The sequence below is a fragment of the Mastigoproctus giganteus genome, chromosome 5, assembly GCF_048544385.1.
Source record: "Mastigoproctus giganteus isolate SK-2022 chromosome 5, ASM4854438v1, whole genome shotgun sequence".
NCBI lineage: Eukaryota > Metazoa > Arthropoda > Arachnida > Uropygi > Thelyphonidae > Mastigoproctus > Mastigoproctus giganteus.
Genome location: NC_143579.1, coordinates 17,000,617 through 17,021,565, shown reverse-complemented (window position 1 = coordinate 17,021,565; position 20,949 = coordinate 17,000,617). Strand labels below are relative to the sequence as shown.

Here is a 20,949-nt window from a genome sequence, read left to right as displayed (position 1 = left end):
ATGGCTGATGGGGTGCTCACGGTCAGCCATGGTTAGTACCTACCGAAAGTGGTCTGAGGAGGGGGAACCCGCAAACCGCCAGCGAGGTGATGGACAACCACGGCTCATCAATGCATGAGGTGAGCGAAGGCTCTCCCGGATGGTATGTGGCAACAGAAGGGCGACTGTGGTGCAACTCGCCGGTAATCAGAATGCTGGTGACAGGAGTAATGTGTCACGGCACACAGTACATCAAACCCTGCTGAAAGTGGGGCTACGTAGGTGCGGGCCGCTCCAAGTGCCCATGCTAACCACAGTTCACCAGCGACAGTGCCTACAATGGGCACGCAAGCGTCGAAACTGGACCTTCAGTGATTGGAAGGAGGTCGTCTGGTCCAATGAATCACGTTTCCTGTTGCACCATGTGGACGGCTGGGTACGTGTGCATCGTTTACCTGGGGAAGTGATGGCTCCTGGATGCACCGTGGGACGAAAACAAGCCGGTGGTGGTGGTGGGATACTCTGGGTCCAGTCATCCATGTGCTGGGCACTCTGACATCTACCACTTACCTAAACATCGCTGACCAGGTACACTCTTCCATGGCAAACGGTTTTCCCCTCTGGCGGTGACGTCTTTCGAGACTGGTTCGTGGAACATGAGGAAGACTTCCAGGTATTGCCCTGGCCTCCAATTCCCCAGACATCGATCTCATCGAGTATCTATAGTTTGTGTTGGAACAGCAACTCCGATCTGTGGCGTCTCAACCACGAACCTTACAGGAATTAAAGGATCTGCTGGTTATGTGTTGGTACCAGATACCACAAGACACATTTAGAAATCTTATAGCATCCATGCCTTGCTGGGTACGAGCTGTTTTGGCTGCACGATCAACATCATATTAGGTAGGTGGTCATGATGTTTTGGCTCATCAGTGTATATTGAAGGATATTATCTGTTTTAAGTTGAATGAACATAAACATTAAGATGATTTGATTCTCAGAAAAGTTTAGATTAAAGACAACAACCCATGAAATGAATTTTATAAGTTGCAGTAATATGGCGTGTTTCAAAGAATACAGAGATGTTTTTTGAACATTGTGCTCAGAAATGGCAAGATTAATGATCTTTTACCATTCCAGTATCATCACTACTTTGCCATAGATCTGACATGATTGGTCATGTGTTTTTAGCTTTTGTTGGCTTTCACTAATCATGATTGATAGCTGGGCATCTAGCTACATGTTCAAAAAAATGAATATGATACATGTTGCTGAAAATTATGCCCTTGGCATGAATAAATAATAATAATAATTTTTTTTTTTTTATATGAAAAGAAGATTCTGGGTGCCAAGTTATGAATGGCAATAAAATAGTGGTAAAAAGCTGGCTGTCACTCCCATGCAATAATTGGTAGTTATAGCAATACAATGCACTTTGCCATGAATCAGCAGTTTTGCTGATATATTTTAATAACAATAAAAAAAAACAAACTAAACATAAAACTAGAGATACAGAATCCCAAATTTAATAAAGGAACTGGTTCTCAATATGATCTGTGTACTGCTGCTATTGACTGCCAATGAATTACCAGTTTTTCCTCATTTCTTGCTTTCCCTAACCTAATTTTTTTTTTTCTTATGTTATGTCATGTCCAGGTAATTTAGGAAAATGGAGAATAAGTTAATAAAATTTTTATTTCTAATTTGCACTGAAAGGCAAGTTGGTGATGAAACTATCAAGTGTTGCTGATCACAGTTTGCCCTGTGGTATGTTGTATCTGAGTACAGCCCTCAAAAAGCTTTCTCTGTTTTTCTTACCTTGCTGTTATATATTAATTTCAGCAGCCTAGATTATTAGAAGGATGTATGTAAAGGAGTGATGGCCTCCGTAGCCAAGTGGTCAGGAGCGGGAGTGCAGTAGCATACGCTCTTTGAGTAGACCGGGGTTCAAGCCCCTGACTGCTGAATACGGTCGATCTGCCAACCCGCACTGGACCAGCGTGGCAGATTATGGTCCATTTCCCTCAGCATGAATTGTTGAGGAGGCTTCCATCCTGCAGTGGGTTGATAATGGCTGCACTTTACTTTTTATGTAAAGGAGTATATATTTCTAAAGTGAATTCCTTGTTATTTTCACCTTTATTTAGAAAAATTACCATATGTGATTTTTCCACATCAATCTCATTGCTCTTCTCTGTACCTTCTGCAGGAGCTATACATCTTTCCTAAAATGTGGCCTCCAGGTCTGTACACATTACTCAAGATGTGTCCTGACCATTGCCTTATACAATTACCTCCATATCCCTGCTATCAAATTCTTGTACATCATTGACAAAACTCGTTGAGTTGTCCTGGAAACCTTTCTGCTCAGAGAACTTCATATCTGACTACACAGTTATCCCCGGAACTTTTTTATTTTCCACTACCCGGATATAGTTCCAACCAGTTGGTACATTACTCTGAATTACTACGGTACTTTGCATTTGTCAATTTTCAACTTCAGTTGCTAATTCTCAGCCCATCTATCTGACTTTTCTAGACCTTGTAGTAGCTATCAGGTGCCTCAGTAGCCAGGTGGGAAGGAGCAGCAGTGCGTATCACACGCTTCTTGATGAGACCGGGGTTCGAGCCCATCACCACCAAATACGAAGGATGCAGAAAGGTCAGGGAATGACCACCGCATATCCCCGGAGCAATATGGCCTTAGTTGCTAATGCTTCTAAAAACCAAATAACATAACAGTAGCTATCGTTCCTGTCATTAACCACCCTGCCAACCTTTGCATCATCAAATTTTTATCATTCATCTTTGTATCATGTGCAAACTTAGACATTAAGCCTGAAATACAGTCATCATTATTATTAATAAATATGGTAAACAACATTGGGCTCAGCACTGAACCCTGAGGGACTCCAGTAATAACATTAGTCCATAAAGAGCAGTGTCCGTCTGTTACCATTCTCTGTCTTCTCCCACTCAACCATCACTTTATCCACAGCAGTAACTTGCGCTTAATGTCACTCTGTACTTTGTACAAGAGGCTTTTATATGCAGCAGTTTTGCTTTCCTGAAACCAAAGTATATGATGTCAAAATTATTTTTTGCATCCAGTTCATTTGTCACTGCATCATCGTATCCAATCAAATTGGTCAGACATTTCCCCTTAACAAACTTGTACTGTGACTGTAATAAAACTTCACTCCTGTCTAGATACTTCTTTAACCACTGACTCCATTATTTTCCCTGGAAAAGAAGCTAAGCTAACAGGTCTGTAATTACTGATGTCACCCTTTGATACCCCTTTTTGATTTGGGGATACATTTGCACATCTGTCCATAGGGACCTCCCCTGAATCCAAGGATGCTCTTACAATTGTGGCTAAGGGTTTGCATATCTCCTCTGTTGCCTCTCTTAATGTAATTGGATGCATTCCATTCACTCCATGCACCATTTTTATGTTTATCTTCTACAGTTTTTCTTCCACTTTTCACTCATTTATTACAAAATCATTCAGCTCCTTGTTAGGGTTTAATAAGCTTCTTATTGATTTAATAAGTTAAATCACTTCCCTACAGAATTCCTCATGTGTGAACACAGATGCAAATTACTCAATGAGTTTGACAACTATATGATCAGGATCCTCTACAATCGAACCATTTATATCAGGTGGACCAATATGATTCATCCCCTTTCTTCTAGTGTTTACATAACAAAAGAAATCATTGCTGTTTTTCTTTGCATCCTTTGCCAAAGATTTCTTATAATCTTCCTTAGACTGCCTAACCTCCTTTGGTACTTGATAACAGACTACTTATATCTACCATAGGCTTCAGTATCACATGATAATTTATATGCATCCCATGCATTTTTATTCTCTGCCACGAGTCTCATTATTTCAGCTTGACACCCATTTAGGTCTAAGCCTTGAACAGTACTTTTTAGTTGGTATGAAAAGCCTAGTAGCTGATGGTAAAATCATCAGTTGGTGCCACAGTATAGAATTCAAAAACTCTGAGACTACTGTAGTCATCTTTATTAAAGCAAAACTCTTCCCTTTACCCTTGAGGGCAGTTACATATTTAAGTAAATTCCACATAAGTTCAGTATGATCTCTTCTTTTATCTGCAGATTTTTAATATGTGAATAATCACTGTTGATTATGAGATTATGCATACACACAAGTCCAGTTACTGATTAGTAGACATCAAATAACATGACTAAAAATAGTCAAAATATGTAAAAAAAATATACAACAAAATGCTGTTAATGCAATAACATTTATCATAGATTTATTTATTATTTTAATTACAATTTATTTGTACTCAATCATCCTTGGAGATTAAAAGTAACAAGCTATTATTCAAAAAGTTTTAGGATAAGTATCATTTTACAATAAATAACCTTTGTTACAGTAAACAATGATGTATATTTTTCAGTGTGGCCCATTGTAAATCTGAGGTATTTATCTTCCAAACTGTTTATAATCCTGCTCTGGTTGCTAACAAACTGAATTTTGCATTATTCATACATGAGGAATCTGAATTGTGCATCATTCATACATGAGGAGTCTTTTAAGGGTATGGATGCCAAAAGTGTATCATACTCTAACAGGAGCTATCACTGCTCTCATAAAATTGACTACTGTATAAATTGGGGTATTGTGGCATTAGAGGCAAACTGCTGCTGTGGATAAAGCGATGGCTGGGTGGAAGAATGCAAAGAGTGAAAAGAGTGGTTATCAATGGGTACTCCTCTTATTCAACTTCTGTTTTTAGTGGAGTTCCCCAGGATTCAGTACTGGACCCACTGTTGCTTTCAATATTTATTAATGATATTGATGAAGGCATATCAGACTTAATCTCAATGTTTGCAGATGGTACAATGGCTGGTAGGATGGTTAATGACAGTAATCAGGGTATTCTACTAAAATAAGTTATAAAAAAATTAGGCAGATAGCTGTGAATGAAATGGATTTTGGGGTAACTGTACAGTCAGACATGAAGTTCTCTGAACAGGACAGACAGGCTGCTAGGACAGGTCATGAGGTTTTGTCAATGATATCCAGGAATTTTTCCTGTCTGATACATAGGTGATCATCCTGTTGTTTAAGGCAATGGTTCAGTCACATCTTGAGCGATGCATACTGATCTGAAAGCCTCATTTTAGGAAGAATGTAGATCTGTTGGAATGAGTGCAGAGAAAAGCAATGAGATGGGTGAGGGGTATGAAAGGGTGCTCTTACCAGAAAGCAGTTTTGCAAATTGCAATGTCTGGGGACCAGACACTTTTGCTGGGATCAGATTGAGGCGTGGGAGGCTTTCAATCGATTGAGTAAGCTCAATGCTTATGGTATCCTTCCTCTTGCTCAGACTACACATGAGGGGACCTAAATTCAAGTTGAATAAGGATGATTGCACAACAGACATATAGAAATTTTCCTTCACCTAGCAGGTGAAGGAAAATTTGATTGTTGGAACAAGTTTCCACCTGGTGTTGTGGAGGTGAGTAGTTTATTTAGCTCTTTGCTGAATTTATTCAGCAAAGAATTATACTAAATAATTTTAAAATTGGGGAATGATCTTTCCACATCAAATTGGCTAAACTTAAAAATGCACACCTTTGAAGGTTTTACTTGAAGTGGAATTTCTTGCTCATTTCCATTAACAAAATTATCCATTTTCCTTAAATTTCAAAATCCTAAATTTTGTTCTTAAAACATTATCAGATTTATTTCTTGTTTTCTTTCCTATGGCTCCAGGGTTGGTTGAAAATTCTAACTGAAATTTCTGTACCACTTTAGGGTTTATGCTTGAAGTCAATTATAGAATTAGGTAACCAAGAAAAATTAGTCTCAATGAACAACAAATATTTTATAACCAAAGAATCAGAAAGAAATACCTTAGCAGCATCCAAATCAGACAACTTTTTTATAGACTATGCAACGTGATGCATGTAACTGTGCCCCACAATCTCAGAATAGGCTCTTATGGAAGAGGAATGCCAGATTGCATATCTCTGTAAATAGCTGTGTGTGTAGAGGCTTTTACAAAGATCTTTTTTACACCAGAAATAACTTTATTAACTTCTCTAACGCTTTCACAATTTCAGCTAATTCTATTTTTATATATGGGTGGGATTTATTTTACTATTTAAAAAAAAAAAAAAATTCCTATACATTTTCTCTCTGGTTGGTATCAACAAGAATGTTTATTGTATTCTTCCAAATTATGTCTGCAAGTGTATATAAGCTGTGTGCTAAGCACATAATGTAGGGGCTTCTTTTATCACATAAAAAGTGGCATTACTAACAAAAATGCAGAAAAGCTGAGTAAATTCTTGGTCTGACCATAATTACCGCAAAGAATCATCCACAAATCTTGCCAGATTTTTGGTGTGAAGCACCAAAGCAATTAGAGCATGATATATCGATATATTGTGTCTGTAATTGCACGTATTCTTCAGTCAATTTGCCAGACAAAAAAATCCAGGGTTTTTTTTTTTTTTTTTTTAAATACAGACTTCTGAAACTGACTAACTCAGCCACATTGTGAAAATGTCAATAAAAATTCCTAGCATCATTGACAAGATGTGGACTTGGTCCTTTTCCACCCTTTGGAAGGAATTGGATTATAACCACTGTGTTACCCACAAGGACATACATTTTGCAATTGTGGAGTGATTCACATTTTTAAGAACCCTACAAGTGAACAAATTCAGACAAGAAGGTTCTCCATCTAATTTTTCATATACAAAATATCAATATAATGACAAGCATCTGCTGCTTTTCCAGATGTACTTTTCTCTAGTATCATATCATAAATAGCATTAAGGTACTTTTTTCTCTGGAAAGTTTTGATTTGTACAATTTTTTTCAAATGTTGTTTGGAAACTGGAGTACTTAAGTTTAAGAAAAGAATATTGCTACTTACCGAGGCAAGTCACTTTTCTCTTTTCTTGAAGTTCACAGCTTGGTTAAAAGTGACTTCACTGGCAATTTTTCTTTCGCACACATTGATCAGTCTTGAATTTTTTTATGCATGGAATGTTCTTTTCACAAATGACACAAAAGACAATAGTACCATCTACATTAATCTTTTCTATGATTGCCAATCCACAATTCCATAAGTTTGGTAATAGATTTGATTTTCGTCATTTTTAAGTATGTTCAAACTGCTTGTTCTGTAAATTTTTAGAGCAAAACTGAACTGTTATGTTACACATTCAAAGAATGTACTTTCATTCAACCATCATTGATGGCTTGAGAGTTAAAGGAAAACACCATGATGTGTTTCAGTGTTTAATTTCTGAAAAACTGATAAAATTTACAAAATATGCAGCATTGCTAGGAATATTCACTCATGCCTATCACCATATGTACTAATGATTAAAACAGCCACTATATTGTATATTCAGATGCACATAATCTGATGTTTAGTCATCACACTAGTGCAGAAAGGAAAATTATATTGTTCTCCATACTGTTTTGTAATGTATGTTCTTCATACTTTAACATATTTGTTAAGGTTGTTTCCTGATATTCTGTCTTGTTCAAAAATGTTCAAATTATCCACTTACAAATTTAACTAAATAAACTTTTTTTAAGTTTAATTTACATGTTTTCTCTTTATATGCTACAAACCTTTTACATTCCCATAATTATTAAACCCTGCTAGCATTAAAGAGAGGTTTTTGTTTAGGTTGGAGATAATGGATGTGGAAAAACAACATTGCTGAAATTGTTAACAGGAGAGCTAACACCAACATCTGGTATTCGACATGCTCACAGAAATTTGGTTATAGGTTATTTTACTCAGCACCATGTAGATCAACTAACTATGAATGTTTCTTCAGTCGAGTTTCTTGCCAGTAGGTTTCCAGGTATGATATCATTAGTCTATATGTAGCCTAAATAGTTAGTATACCGTGGGAATGCTATTTACAATATAATTTTGCGATTCATTTCCATATATTTTTTTTTATTCCTTATTCCTGCAATGTTGATGATAGACCTTTGAGGTTAACTTGAAAATGACAAGCTCTTGTTAATTTGGTTGAAGATAAAAATCTGTGATTTTCTCTACCTTCCTAAATACAGACAAATTTTTGCCTGGTATGGTGGTATTGAATTTTTATTTATAATTTTCATAATGTCATAGTATGAGTACACCCAGCAGGTACTGCCCCACCACATTGTTCTACCTTTTTTACTCATAGTAACACTAGCATGGGAAACTGGCTGGTATTAAAGCTGTGAAGCTTGGAATTGCGTTTGTTTCCAGTTCATTGATCACTTATTTACTTATAATTCTCCCATGTGATCTGTTATCAGTGGTGGTAATGATGATCATTTGAATAATAAACAAAAATATTGTCAGGGAAACGGGGAACATGATATGTAAAAAGGATAGGTGGAACAGGACCAGAGTATGTCTGCCAGGGACAAAGGTTGATGACATAGAGCGGATATCATCTTTTAACGGCACAAAAGGTGATGTTGTTGTACACGTTGGCACTAATGATATTAAGAGTAGAAGACCGGTGGAATTACTTAACAACTACAGGTCACTGTTGAAAAAAAGCTGTGAATTAGGGTTCAATTTGAAAGTGTCTGAAATTCTGCCCAGACACAATAGGAGGGAGTATGTGATGAGAGCCTTATCGATCAATTCGGCCCTGGAAAGATTGTGCAAGGCTCAAAAGGTAGAATTTTTTTCAGCCTTGTTTGTACTTGTTAACAGGAGAGACTGCATCTACAGGGATGGGATACACTTAAATAGAAAGGATGCAAGAATATTTGCTGATGCTATCGAGGCAGTGTTAGGTGGCTCAGAAAACTGCTAGCTTGGGGGGGGGATGCAAGGACTAATAGATTAACAGTAGACACTGGCAGAGGTGAAAGTGATTCTTGCACTACTTCTATTGGAATGAGCAGCAGCCTGGAAAACAAGATGCAGTGTATTTCAGAGACTGCTGGGAGTCATTGCGGTACAAGTAAACACATGGGTTGTGTTAGGGTACTAAGAATAGGAACAGGTGCATGTATACTTGCATATATTTCCAGTGCTAGGAGTTTGGTAAATAAATTTGATGAATTTAAGGTATTGCTCAAAACATCAAAGGCAGATATTATAAATGGATGAATTCGAGGTATTGCTCAAAACATCAAAGGCAGATATTGTTGGGATATCAGAGACATGTCACACAGATATAAGGAATGCAGAAATGGAATTTGGGGAGTACAATGTGTACAGGAAGGATAGACAGGATAGGAAGGGAGGAGGGGTTATTAGTTAAGAAACACATAAAATCTAAGGAATTGAAGCCAGTCAACATCGCTGGACAGTGCAGTGTCGAGTCAGTTTGGTGCGACATAAGCATTGGGAGATAAATTGAGAGCAGGAGTGTGTTATAGGCCTAATGACTCTGATGAGTATAATGTACAGGGAAATAGAGTGGACCAGTTAATCTGAGAGTTTTATAATGGGGGATTTTAAATTCCCAGATATTGACTGGAATTTGTGGGTTTGTCTTTCACACACTAGGAAGGCTTGTGGATTTATTGGATGATTGTTTTCTATATTTCTTAGTTGGTATTTAAAGCCTAGTAGCTTCCAAGATAAGTTCTTTGAATGCTTCCCATTTTGAATTTGCTGTTGGTAACGTCATCAGTTGGTCCCACTATATAGAATTTAAATACTGTCTCAGACCATCGTAATCGCCTTTACGAAAACAATAACCCTTCCCTTTACCCTGATGGTAGTTACCTCTTTGAGTAAATCCCACTTCAGCGCACTGTGATCACTGCCACCTAGTGGTTCCTCTATCTGCAGATTCTTAATGCATGAAGAATCACTACTGATAATCAAATCAAGAGTATTACTCCCTCTAGTTGCCTCCCGAACATGCTGATGTAGAAAACAATCATCCAATAGATCCACAAAAGCCTTGCTAGTGTGTGAGTGACCAACCCACAAATTCCAGTCAATATCTGGGAAATTAAAATCCCCCATTATAAGACTCTCTGATTTACTGGCCCACTCTATTTCCCTGTACAGTTTCTTATTATACTCATGAGAGTCATTAGGCCTATAGCACACTCCTATTCTCAATTTTGATCTCCCAATGCGTATGTCACCCCAAACTGACTCAACACTGCACTGTCCAGTGATGTCGACTGGCTTCACTTCCTTGGATTTTATGTGTTTCTTAACTAATAGCATAACCCCTCCTCCCTTCCTATCCTTTCTGTAGACGTTGTACTTCCCAAATTCCAGTTCTGCATTCCTTATATCTGTGTGCCACCACGTCTCTGATATCCCAACAATATCTGCCTTTGATGCTTTGAGCAGTACCTCAAATTCATCAAGTTTATTTACCAAACTTCTAGCATTGGTGTGCACGCAAGTATACATGGAACTGTTCTTTTTCTTAGCTACCCTAACACAACCCATGTGTTTACTTGTACCGCGATGACTCCCAGCAGTCTCTGAAATATCCTGCATCTTGTTTTCCAGGCTTCTGCTCATTCCAATAGAAGCAGTGCAAGAATCACTTTCACCTCTGCCAGTGGCTACTGTTAATCTATTAGTCCTTGTATCCCCCCAAGCTAGCAGTTTTCCGACCCACCTAGCACTGCCTCAATAGCATCATCAAATATTCTTGCACCCTTTCTATTTACGTGTATCCCATCCCTGTTTTGGAGAAGACTGTTTGACACCGAGAAATTTATTTGTGAAACAACACGGCATTAAAAGATTACTCTGGAGGACTAACAAAGGGTTTAAAAAATAATAAATAAAAATAATTATAATAATAAAATAACCAGTGGGTCTAGGTCACTAAGTAGTATAGATGAGCGAATCTGGACTATTAGCTTTTTTAAGAGATCACATTTGCTTATGATCTCATATTTTGTTTCCAATGTTATTCCTCTTCACTGTTTCTTTTTATTAATATCACTCTCCATTGTATTACTTTGTTTTGGCATACTGTACAGTATTAATAAGTAGAAGAAATTTGAAATAAGACAAGACTGCAAAAATGAAGAGCAACACAACCAGTCTTTGTAATGTGAGTGTGGTAACTGTTTTATTTAATAAAGTCAATCAGAGTTGTCATCTGCCTGAATGAACAAACAGTAGTACCCATAGCTATACACTACTACAATAGTACATTAGTGGTGTATAGCTACGTGCATGGCTTGAAATGCCACATTTTTGATTGTTTAACATTTATTTATTGCAATTAATGTTCATATTTTCGATTTAGTTGATACTTGAAAAAAAGAACTTGTAAACCCTGGGAATTGTAAAGCGAGAACTGCCTGTGTACACATATGCGACAGTTACCTATACATATATAAATAAAATCATTTCATTTTAATAATTTTTTGGCTACAACACTAAGGTGTAGATACAGTAAACTATTGAAAAGTTAAAGGCTGTATATATGGACTATTTCAGCATATTTTGCTGAAATAGTGAAACGGTGTGGCATCCTGAAGAGATACCGTTTCACATATATCCGGCACTTACCCACTAATTTAAGTTTAAAACCTTAGTTTAAAATTATAACAACATAAGTATAAGAGTATACAGTAATGTTAAATAGAATTTTAATTTGATGTATAATTATAAGTATAAGATATTGGTGCACTTCCGAATGCACATATCTGTCACGTCCACGGCTGTTACTAACATGGATGGGAAATTGCGCTCCCAGATAATGAGTACCCGCTTTATATTCTTCAATCATATACTGTTTACTTTCCTACAACTAAAATTTTTCCACACTCTGAGCTATTAGTGCAATACCGAGGGCAGGAGTGTCTATTGCTATCTTAATCACCTTCCTTTAGCTAAACAGCCAGATAACGACTGTTAACTGACTGTATAATACACAACATTTACATAAAAATCATCTCTCTCTCTCTCTCTCTCTCTCTCTCTCTCTCTCTCTCTCTTACGAAGAAAGGCTTAAGTTTTGCAGATTACAGTGTCTGGAGACTAGGCACCTGCGAGGTGATCTGATTGAGGTGTATAAAGCCTTGAATGGTTTGAGCTTGCTAAATGCTGATGGGATTCTTCCTCTTGCTCAGAATAATCACCTGAGAGGGCATAAATTCGAATTGAGGAAAGACAGTTGTAGGATAGATGTGCAGAAGTTTGCCTTTAGCCAGTTGGTAGTTGATTGGTGGAACAGACTTCCATCTTTTATTGTGGAAGTTGATGGCCTAAATAAATTTAAGTCTGAGCTGGACAGGTATTTGGAACAAATGGAGGGATGAAATGGGAGCGGGTTTTTTTTTTTTTTTTTTTTGGTTGATGCTGCATAAGCTTGCCTTCTTGCATCATATGCCTATGCTAATGCTCTCTCTCTCCAGGGTAATTCACTACCAGTGCGACAAGCTTGCAGGAGGTGTAGGGGGCACAGAGACGAATTGGAATCACATAGCATTGCAGGTCTGCAATGCCTTCGTCATGTGGGAAGTCGCGTGAACAAAGAAGCAAAGAAAAAGAACAGAAATCATTTTAATGACCAGTTTTACATTGGCAAAAAGCCATGCTACAGAAGGTGTTCAAAAGTTCGACCAGAAGCAGTCACACAGGCTTCACAGCGCCGCCACATAGAATCCCTAACGTTCTGGAAGATTCCTGACGTGTCTCGAATCTCCCCGACAGCTACAGAGATGCGAGCGACGAGGTCTTCAACTGAATCAACAGGGGTCTCGTACACCAATGTCTTCATTTAACCCCAGCAGAAGAAGTCCAGGCATGATAGGTCCGGCGATCTAGCAGGCCAATGAACTGGACCACCACGACCTATCCAATGCTGTCCTAATGTAACGTTTAGGTGTTGGCGGACGTCATTGGTGTAATGTGAGGGGCCCCCATCATGCTGGAACCACATCGAGCGGCGCAACGACTGAGGAACATGTGCTTCTTCAATAAGTTCGGGCAGGACTTGCTGTAGAAAGATCAAGTATGCCCTACCGTCCAGATGAGGCGGCAGAAGGTACGGTCCAATGAGGTGGGCTCCAACAATGCTGGCCCAAACATTGACAGAGAAACGGCGTTGAGTTGCACGTGTTCGCGACACCATGGGGATGGTGCCTCCGTAGCCAGGTGGGAAGGAGCAGCAGTGTGTAGCACACGCTTCTTGATCAGACCGGGGTTCGAGCCCGTCACCACCAAATACAGAGGATGCAGAGAGGTCAGGGAATGACCACTGCATATTCCCGGAGCAATATGGCCTTAGTTGCTAATGCTCCTAAAAAAAAAAAAAACCAAAAAAAAAACCATGGAGATTCTCCAAAGCCCACAAATGGGCATTATGTTGATTGAAGGTTCCCTCTCTTGTGAAACTTGCCTCATCCGTGAACAATACGGATGCAGCAAATGCACTGTCTGCCGCACTCTGTTGAAGAAACCAAGTAGCAAAAGTCCTCCAGAGTGGATAATCCGCAGGCTCCCATGATTGGACGCGTTGCATATGGTAAGAACTCATTTGGTTTGTTGACAGTATCCTCCATACAGTGGATTGGGAAATACCCAATCGTTGGCCTGTCGCTCGAGTACTCGTACTCGGATTGCCTTCTGCAAGATGTAGGACATTCTCCTCGTTGTCTGGCGTCCTCATCGTTCTCTCTCGATTCATGGTACCTCTCGTGGAACAACCAGTCTCACGTAACCTTCTGTGCACACGTGCGAAAATCGTATGATGAGGAGCACGCCTGTGTGGGAAATGTTCCTGGTACAAGCGCAGAGTGGCGTGCCCGTTACAGTCTGCAGCTCCATACGTGAGGTGCATGTCGGCCAGTTCAACGTTTGAATGCTCGTCCATCCTACTGTCTCGGGAACCGGTTCGCAAATGCTGACTTCCAGCGGGATTGCTGTTCACGCGACCTCCCATTCAACGTCCTCTACCGCATGACGAAGGCATTTCGGACCCTGCAATGCTATGTGATTCCGATTCGTCTTTGTGCCCCTTACACCTCCTGCAAGTTTGTCGCACTGGTAGTGAATCACCCTGTATATATAAAAGTTATATTAATATATCGAAATAAGTATGGATGTGAAAGTTACACACAGTGCCAGTAATTAGAAGGGTGAGGAAAGCAGAAAAATAAGTGAAGTAGATTTGTACACCTCCTGCAAGTTTGTCGCACTGGTAGTGAATCACCCTGTATATATAAAAGTTATATTAATAAATCGAAAAAAGTATGGATGTGAAAGTTACACACACACAGTGCCAGTAATTAGAAGGGTGAGGAAAGCAGAAAAATAAGTGAAGTAGATTTGTGAAAAGTGAAAGAATTTTAATATCCAGATATATCTGTGTAACTCTTTAAACAATACCTTTAATGGGTTACATTGAATACTCATTTATATATATATAGATATATAAATTTTTAAAAAAAATGTAGATATGAGTTACACGGAAAGTCAAAAAGAAGTAATAACCGAAACATAAAAGAAATATTTTAAGGGAAATGAGCTGTAAAAAAAATAAATTAATTAAAGGAAGTAACCTGTAAAATAAAATAACAAATGAAATAGCTGACATCAGATAATGGTGGATCAATTTAACTATAGTTCAAAGGGGAAATAGAGCAAAAATACATTTAAATCTGATGTTAGTGAAAGTAAAAATCAAAGTTGATACACAATGAGGTTTTTCATCAGAAGACCACACCTTACCATGCATCAAAGGACTGCGTTTCTATACTTGTCCAAAGTTGTGTAAGAGTAGAAATTTGAAAATAAAATAAAAATAATCGAAAAAGAAAAGCAATATGACTCCTACAAAGTATGGACAAGGTAGTCTCTGTGCAGTGTTTATAATGAAAGTTACGATAAATTTAATACAAAAGAATTGGAGTAAACAAATACCGATAAGCCAAAAACAACAGTTAAAAATTAAAAGCGTAAGACATTTTAGAAAATCTATACCTGAAATACAAAACCGAATAGGCAGGAAATGACAAATAGTCAATCCGATAGCTGCAACCAAAACATTATCAAACAAGGACAATTCTAAGCATTCATAATTTATAGTAATAAAACCAACATGAGAGAGAGCTGTAAAAATAAATAACTAGTGACCTCTAAAATCAATTTTAAGAAGTAATATATAATGAATTGTACACTAAATTATGGATAACAAGAAATATATTAAAAATAAATATGAAATGCAGCAGGAAATGCAATGAACAGGAATAAAGAAATAAGGCAGAAGTAGTTATATTTTAAGACTAGTTTTTGTGCAAAGCAACAAAAACCTAAGACTTTAATTGTTAATAACTGTAAATTGACACTAGAATAAATCGAGGAAAATATATATACAGGAACTTCCCCGATTTATGTAAGGGTTGCGTTCCAGGGAACGCTATGTAAGTCAGAATTTCCCCCATGCTTGGGCAGCACTTGCAACTATGCTCGCTGAATTGATTGAATCAAAAAATAAATGTTCAACGAACATGTATAGAATTATTTATTGTATTTATTCAATTTTTATATCGTGCGCAGGAAAAATTACAAAAACACGCAATTTAAAAAAAATTAAATTATAAAATTACAAAAAAGAGAGAGGACATGGGCATAATGTCAGTAAGTTTTATCTCTCGAGTATCATTGCCAGAATCGACGTCTTCAGCTGATTAGTACACTGCTGCGGAGGTTGGGGGCTGTGGAGATTTAGAAGGGATCGGCCACTCAACCTTACAAAGAACATATTAATCATTTACATCTTCATATCTAAACAATTTTGTTTCATTTCCTGGCACTGCCAGCACTTGCACTTTCCGTTGTTCCCTTTCCCTTCATCATTGTAATACATAAATAGGAATGAAGAGAGAAGTTTCTGAAAATTTGTTTTTTATATGATTGAGGATTTCAGTGAAGAGGAACACGTTTCACCATAATAGCATAAAAACCCACACAATTGCAGTTATCAGTATTATTGAAAATGCAATAAGATAGAGTTTACTGCCCGTTTATAATTAGATGCACTAACAGAAAAGCCCAATAAACCAGAAAGTGCAAATTGTTTTTATTTTTTATGGTCGTGACCTCCAGAAATGTGCTTTAGAAAAATATGACAAAGGCATTCAGAATTGATTCTTATGATGGGAACATATGATAACAATGAAAGTGTAGTGCAATTTTCAACTTCCAAGGACTTGAAACAAATTACAAAAAAAAAAACGTGTTATTGGGTTCACATTACGATATTTTCACGATACCTCCATTATTTATTCCTACAGGATGCAAAATACATTTTCACGATTTTTTAAGTTTGCACCGACCGGCAAAAACTTGTGTAAAGTCGAATTTCCGTAAGTTTTTGCTGGCTGGTGCAAACTTGAAAAAAAATCTTGGAAACGTATTTTGCATCCCGTAGAATTAATGAAGGTATCATGAAAATATTGTAACGTGAACCCGGTAACACTTTTTTTTTTTTGTTGTCGTTGCAAGACCTTGGAAGTTGAAATTTTTGCGCTATTTATCTCTCTCTCTAAAAGGTCATTTTTATAATGGAAATTGCACTACACTTTCATAATGGAAATTGCACTACACTTTCATTGTTATCATATGTTCTGTTATAAGAATCAATTTTGGAATGCCTTTTTGATATTTTTCTAAACCACATTTCTTGGAGGTCACGACCGTAAAACAGTAAAATCACTTTGCACTTTCGGGTTTATTGGGCTTTTCTGTTGCCGATCTTATTGCATTTGCGGTGATAATGATAACTGGAATTCTGTGGGTTTTTACTTTACGGTATTATGGTGAAATGAGTAACCCTTCACTGAAATCTTCAATCATATAAAAAACATAAATAAATTTTCAGATTCTTCTCTTCATTCCTATTTATTTATTACAATGGTGAAAGGAAAGGGCCCAATGGAAAGCGCAAGTGCTGACAGTGCTACGAAACGAGACAAAATTGATTTAGAAATGAAGATGAAAATGATTAAGAAGTATCAAGCAGGACAAAGTTTGTCATCTATTGCATGGAATTAGGTCTCGCTGCTTCAACAGTGAATACTATTTTAAGGGACAGTGCACATATAAAAGAACATGTTAAAGGATCTACTCATTTAAGATCAACAGTGATCACAAAACAGTGTTCAGGTGCTATTATCGAAGATGGAAAAGTTATTAATAATATGGATGGAAAATCATATTCAGAAGCAAGTGCCCCTGAGTCTAAAGGCCATTCAAGAAAAAGCAAGAAGTATTTATGGAGATATTAAGGATAAATACGACAAACCCCAAGCCAAGTTCATGGCAAGCAACGGGTGGTTTAATATGTTCAAGCATCGTGCTGGGTTCCAAAACATTAAAGTATGCGGTGAAGTCACCAGTGCAGATTCTGCAGCTGCAGAGAAATTTTGTGATGTGTTTGAAAAAACCCCTTCTAAATCTCCACAGCCCTCAACTTTCACAGTGGTATGCTTATCAGCCGAAGAGTTAATTCTGGCAACGATGCTCGAAAGGTAAAACTTACTGACATTATGCCTGTTTCCTCTCTTTTTGTAATTTTATAATTTTGAAATTTTTGTGATTTTGTAAACTTTTGTAATTTTTCCTGCACATAAGATAAAAAAAAAATTAAATAAATAATTCTATTTACATGTACGTCGAAAATTTCTTTTTTGCTTCAATCAAATTTGTGAGTACTGCATAAACATTTAGGGAAATTCCGACTTACATAGAGTTCTGTGGAATGCAACTCTTACGTAAGTTGGGGAATGACTGTATATATAATTACTACATGTAAGAGTGTATATGTACAATACAAGTGTTCATAGTGAGACTTCAGACCAATCTGATCTGATACACTTTCCACTTTTCCTACTTTTCTTCCTTTTACTACCTTTCCTTAATTATTTCATAATAGTTTAAATATATATATATGAGGGGTAATCATTTAATTCAGCGTCAAATTAAATGATCTGATGCAAAATTTTGTTTACTGCGCGAACTTTCCATAATTGCCACTAGAGAAGTGGCACTGCTAAACAGACTGTGTGCATGCCAGTACTTGTTGAGTTACTGTTGCATGAAGAGTTTTTTTGACCGTGTGTCACTGACAGTCATTTTAAAGCAAGTATCATGTCGCACATACAGATTGAACAGCGATATATGATTCATTATTGTGTCATATGGGGTTTAAATGCATTGGAAACAGTTCAAGAGATGAATGAAGCGTATGGTAATGAGCGTTTTGGTATGACATTTAATTGGCGCAAGCGATTCAGTGAGGCCGAGAGTCTGTTGCAAATGACCCAAGACCTGGTCAGCCTTCCTCCTCAACAACTGAGCAAATCGCAACAGTGCAGGAAATCTTGGATGAAGACAGGCAAATTACACTTTGTGAATTATCTGTTAGAATGTCCATTTCATGTGGTAGTGCTCACAATATTGTGAAATATCACCTGAAAATGTCGCAAATCTGTGCCAGCTGGATTCCACACAATTTGACTGCAGAGAAAACAGCAAAGAGTACATTTGTGCAAAGAAACCATTGATCGTTTTGAAATAGGGTCAAAACTTAAATCGAATAGTGGCTTGTGATGAAACTTGAATTTTTCATTATGATCCAGAGACAAAACATTCGAGTGAGTGGAAGCATTCTGCGATTGACCAAGGCCTAAAAAATTTCGAGCTTCTCATTTGGCCGATAAACTAATGGTTCTTCTGTTTTTTCAGATAAAAGGCATTCTTGTTACACATTTTGCATCTAGTGGAACAACTATGAATAAGGAAGCATACTCTGAGGTTCTCAGAGTCAAACTTTGCTGCACCATTCATGTAAAACTTCAAGGACTTTATGGTGTGAAGAGGTTTCTCCATATAGACAGTGTCAGGCCCCATGTGGCTAACATTGTGCAGCAGTGATGATTGCCATAGATGCCGAGGTTCTGCAATATCTCCTTATTCACTGGACTTAGCCTCTTGTGATTTCTTCATGTTTCCACATCTGAAGAAAGCTCTGAAAGGCAAACGTTTTGCATCCAACGATGTTTGCAGAGCCACTACGGAGGCACTTCTAAGTCTTTTGAAAAATTGCCTGCAAGATGCATTTAAAGCGTAGGTATGACAGTGGCGAAAGTGTGTAAAGTTCAAGGGAGTGTGTTTTGAGAAGGATAGATCCACAGAAGAATCAGATGATGACAATTAAGATAAGATCTTGCACCAGTCCATGAATTAAATGATTGCCCCTTGTATAATGGAAGTTAAATTAAAGTAAGAAAGAAAAGTGCTGTATAAAGCCAATATTAAAAAGCAATTAGAAAGAAGAAAGTGAGGGGATAGCAAAACAAATAATAAAAGGTAAAATTTGGAAAGAATATGTACAGGCAGTTCTCGCTTTAAGCGGTTTTTTTGCCCCAAGCAAGTATCAACAGAATCGGAAATATGAACATTAATTGCAAAAAAAAAAATGAATGTTAAACATTCATAAATACCGCATTCCAATCCACGTGTGTAGCTATACAATACAGTGTAATCCGCTTTACGATATTAATCAGTTCCAGAGACACCATTGTATCGTTAAAATATCGTAATGTGAACCCCATAACACATGGTTTTTTGGTAATTTGTTTCAAGATCTCGAAAGTTGAAATTTTTGCTGTATAACTAAGCTATTTATCTCTAAAATGTCATTTTTAAGGTCATGAGCGTGACCTTAAGGCCATATAAAAGGTCGTGAGCATGGTTTGTAAATGTATTAGTTACCAATTCAAATCATTAAAATGCACTACACTTTCATCATTATCATATTCCGTTATAAGAATCAAATTTAAACGCCTTTGTGATATTTTTTTAAAGCACATTTCTGGTGGTCACAACCACAAAAACAATTTGCTCTTTCCGGTTTATTGGGCTTTTCTGTTACTGCAAGCAATTATAAATGGGTAGTAAACTCTTATGTTATTGCATTTGTGAAAATACCAATAGCTGGAATTGTGTGGGTTGTTATGTTATTATGGTGAAATGTGTTTGCCCTTTACTGAAATCTTCGTATAAAAAACATAAATAAATTTTCAGAATATTCTCTTCATTCCTTTTTTTTTAAAGCTTCGTAAACTTGTTATTCTGTGCAAATCGTTTTAGTTGCAATTTGTGCTTTCCGTTAAAAAATGCTTATGCATGCAGTCGTGAAATTTATAATTTAAGGAGAAGATTATCTTCGAAACAAACGCCCCTTGAAACATTTCTGAAGATGACTCCTTGTGCAACAAACCAACGAGTGCCGAGCCAATGAGTGTGCATTTAGTCGGTGATGATGAAGAATAAACATTCTTTAACGTTTGTAAGTCGTAAATACAGTAAACCCCCGCTATTCGCGGGGGTTACGTTCCTAAGAAATGCCGCGAATACCGAAAACGCGAATACTGAGTTATGGCTCCCATAGTAATAAAGGGGTTCCGTTCCAAAGTATGAAATATATAAGAAAAACTAGTCTAAAATTTTGTCTATGTTTGTATTATATGTATCTTCATAATATGACTATGTACATAGACAGTACATAGTGAAATGCAAGCATATGGCATTGAAATGAAAATAAGAAACAATTTAATATTAAATGTAATATTTATTAGAAATTTCAAACAAATCTTTCAAACCAGCGCCTTTGTTAGCTAAAAAAGTTATCCCGCCAGTGCTATCACCAGTTTCGCTAAAGTGTTGATAAAGGAGTTTTGCCTTTTTACGAATGATGAGTGAACTTAACGGAATTTTATTTTGAGTTCGGTCTTCTATCCACAGATTTAAAGCCTTTTCCATTTTTTCTAATTTTACATCACGAGTTACAGAGCAAATTTTTGAAGCAATTAGCACGTTTTCATGGACACTACGGTGGATTTTTTTCTTCCGATTTTTTGATTTATCGTACCATCGACTCATTGATTTTATAATGTTTTGCCACTGAGGAGACATTTCACCATTAGAAATTTTGTCT

The 20,949-nt window shown here is 37.1% G+C and overlaps 1 protein-coding gene across 2 annotated transcripts in view; it reads left to right on the top strand.

The window, feature by feature from the left end:
* LOC150085207 (ATP-binding cassette sub-family F member 3) overlaps positions 1-20,949 on the top strand; it is a 197,423-nt gene that overhangs the window by 162,594 nt on the left and 13,880 nt on the right. For both annotated transcript variants that reach the window (XM_090373096.1, XM_090373097.1), the window contains one exon: positions 7,677-7,857. In XM_090373096.1, coding sequence (XP_090229222.1) covers positions 7,677-7,857 — 181 coding nt within the window. The remainder of the gene's footprint in view (positions 1-7,676; positions 7,858-20,949) is intronic.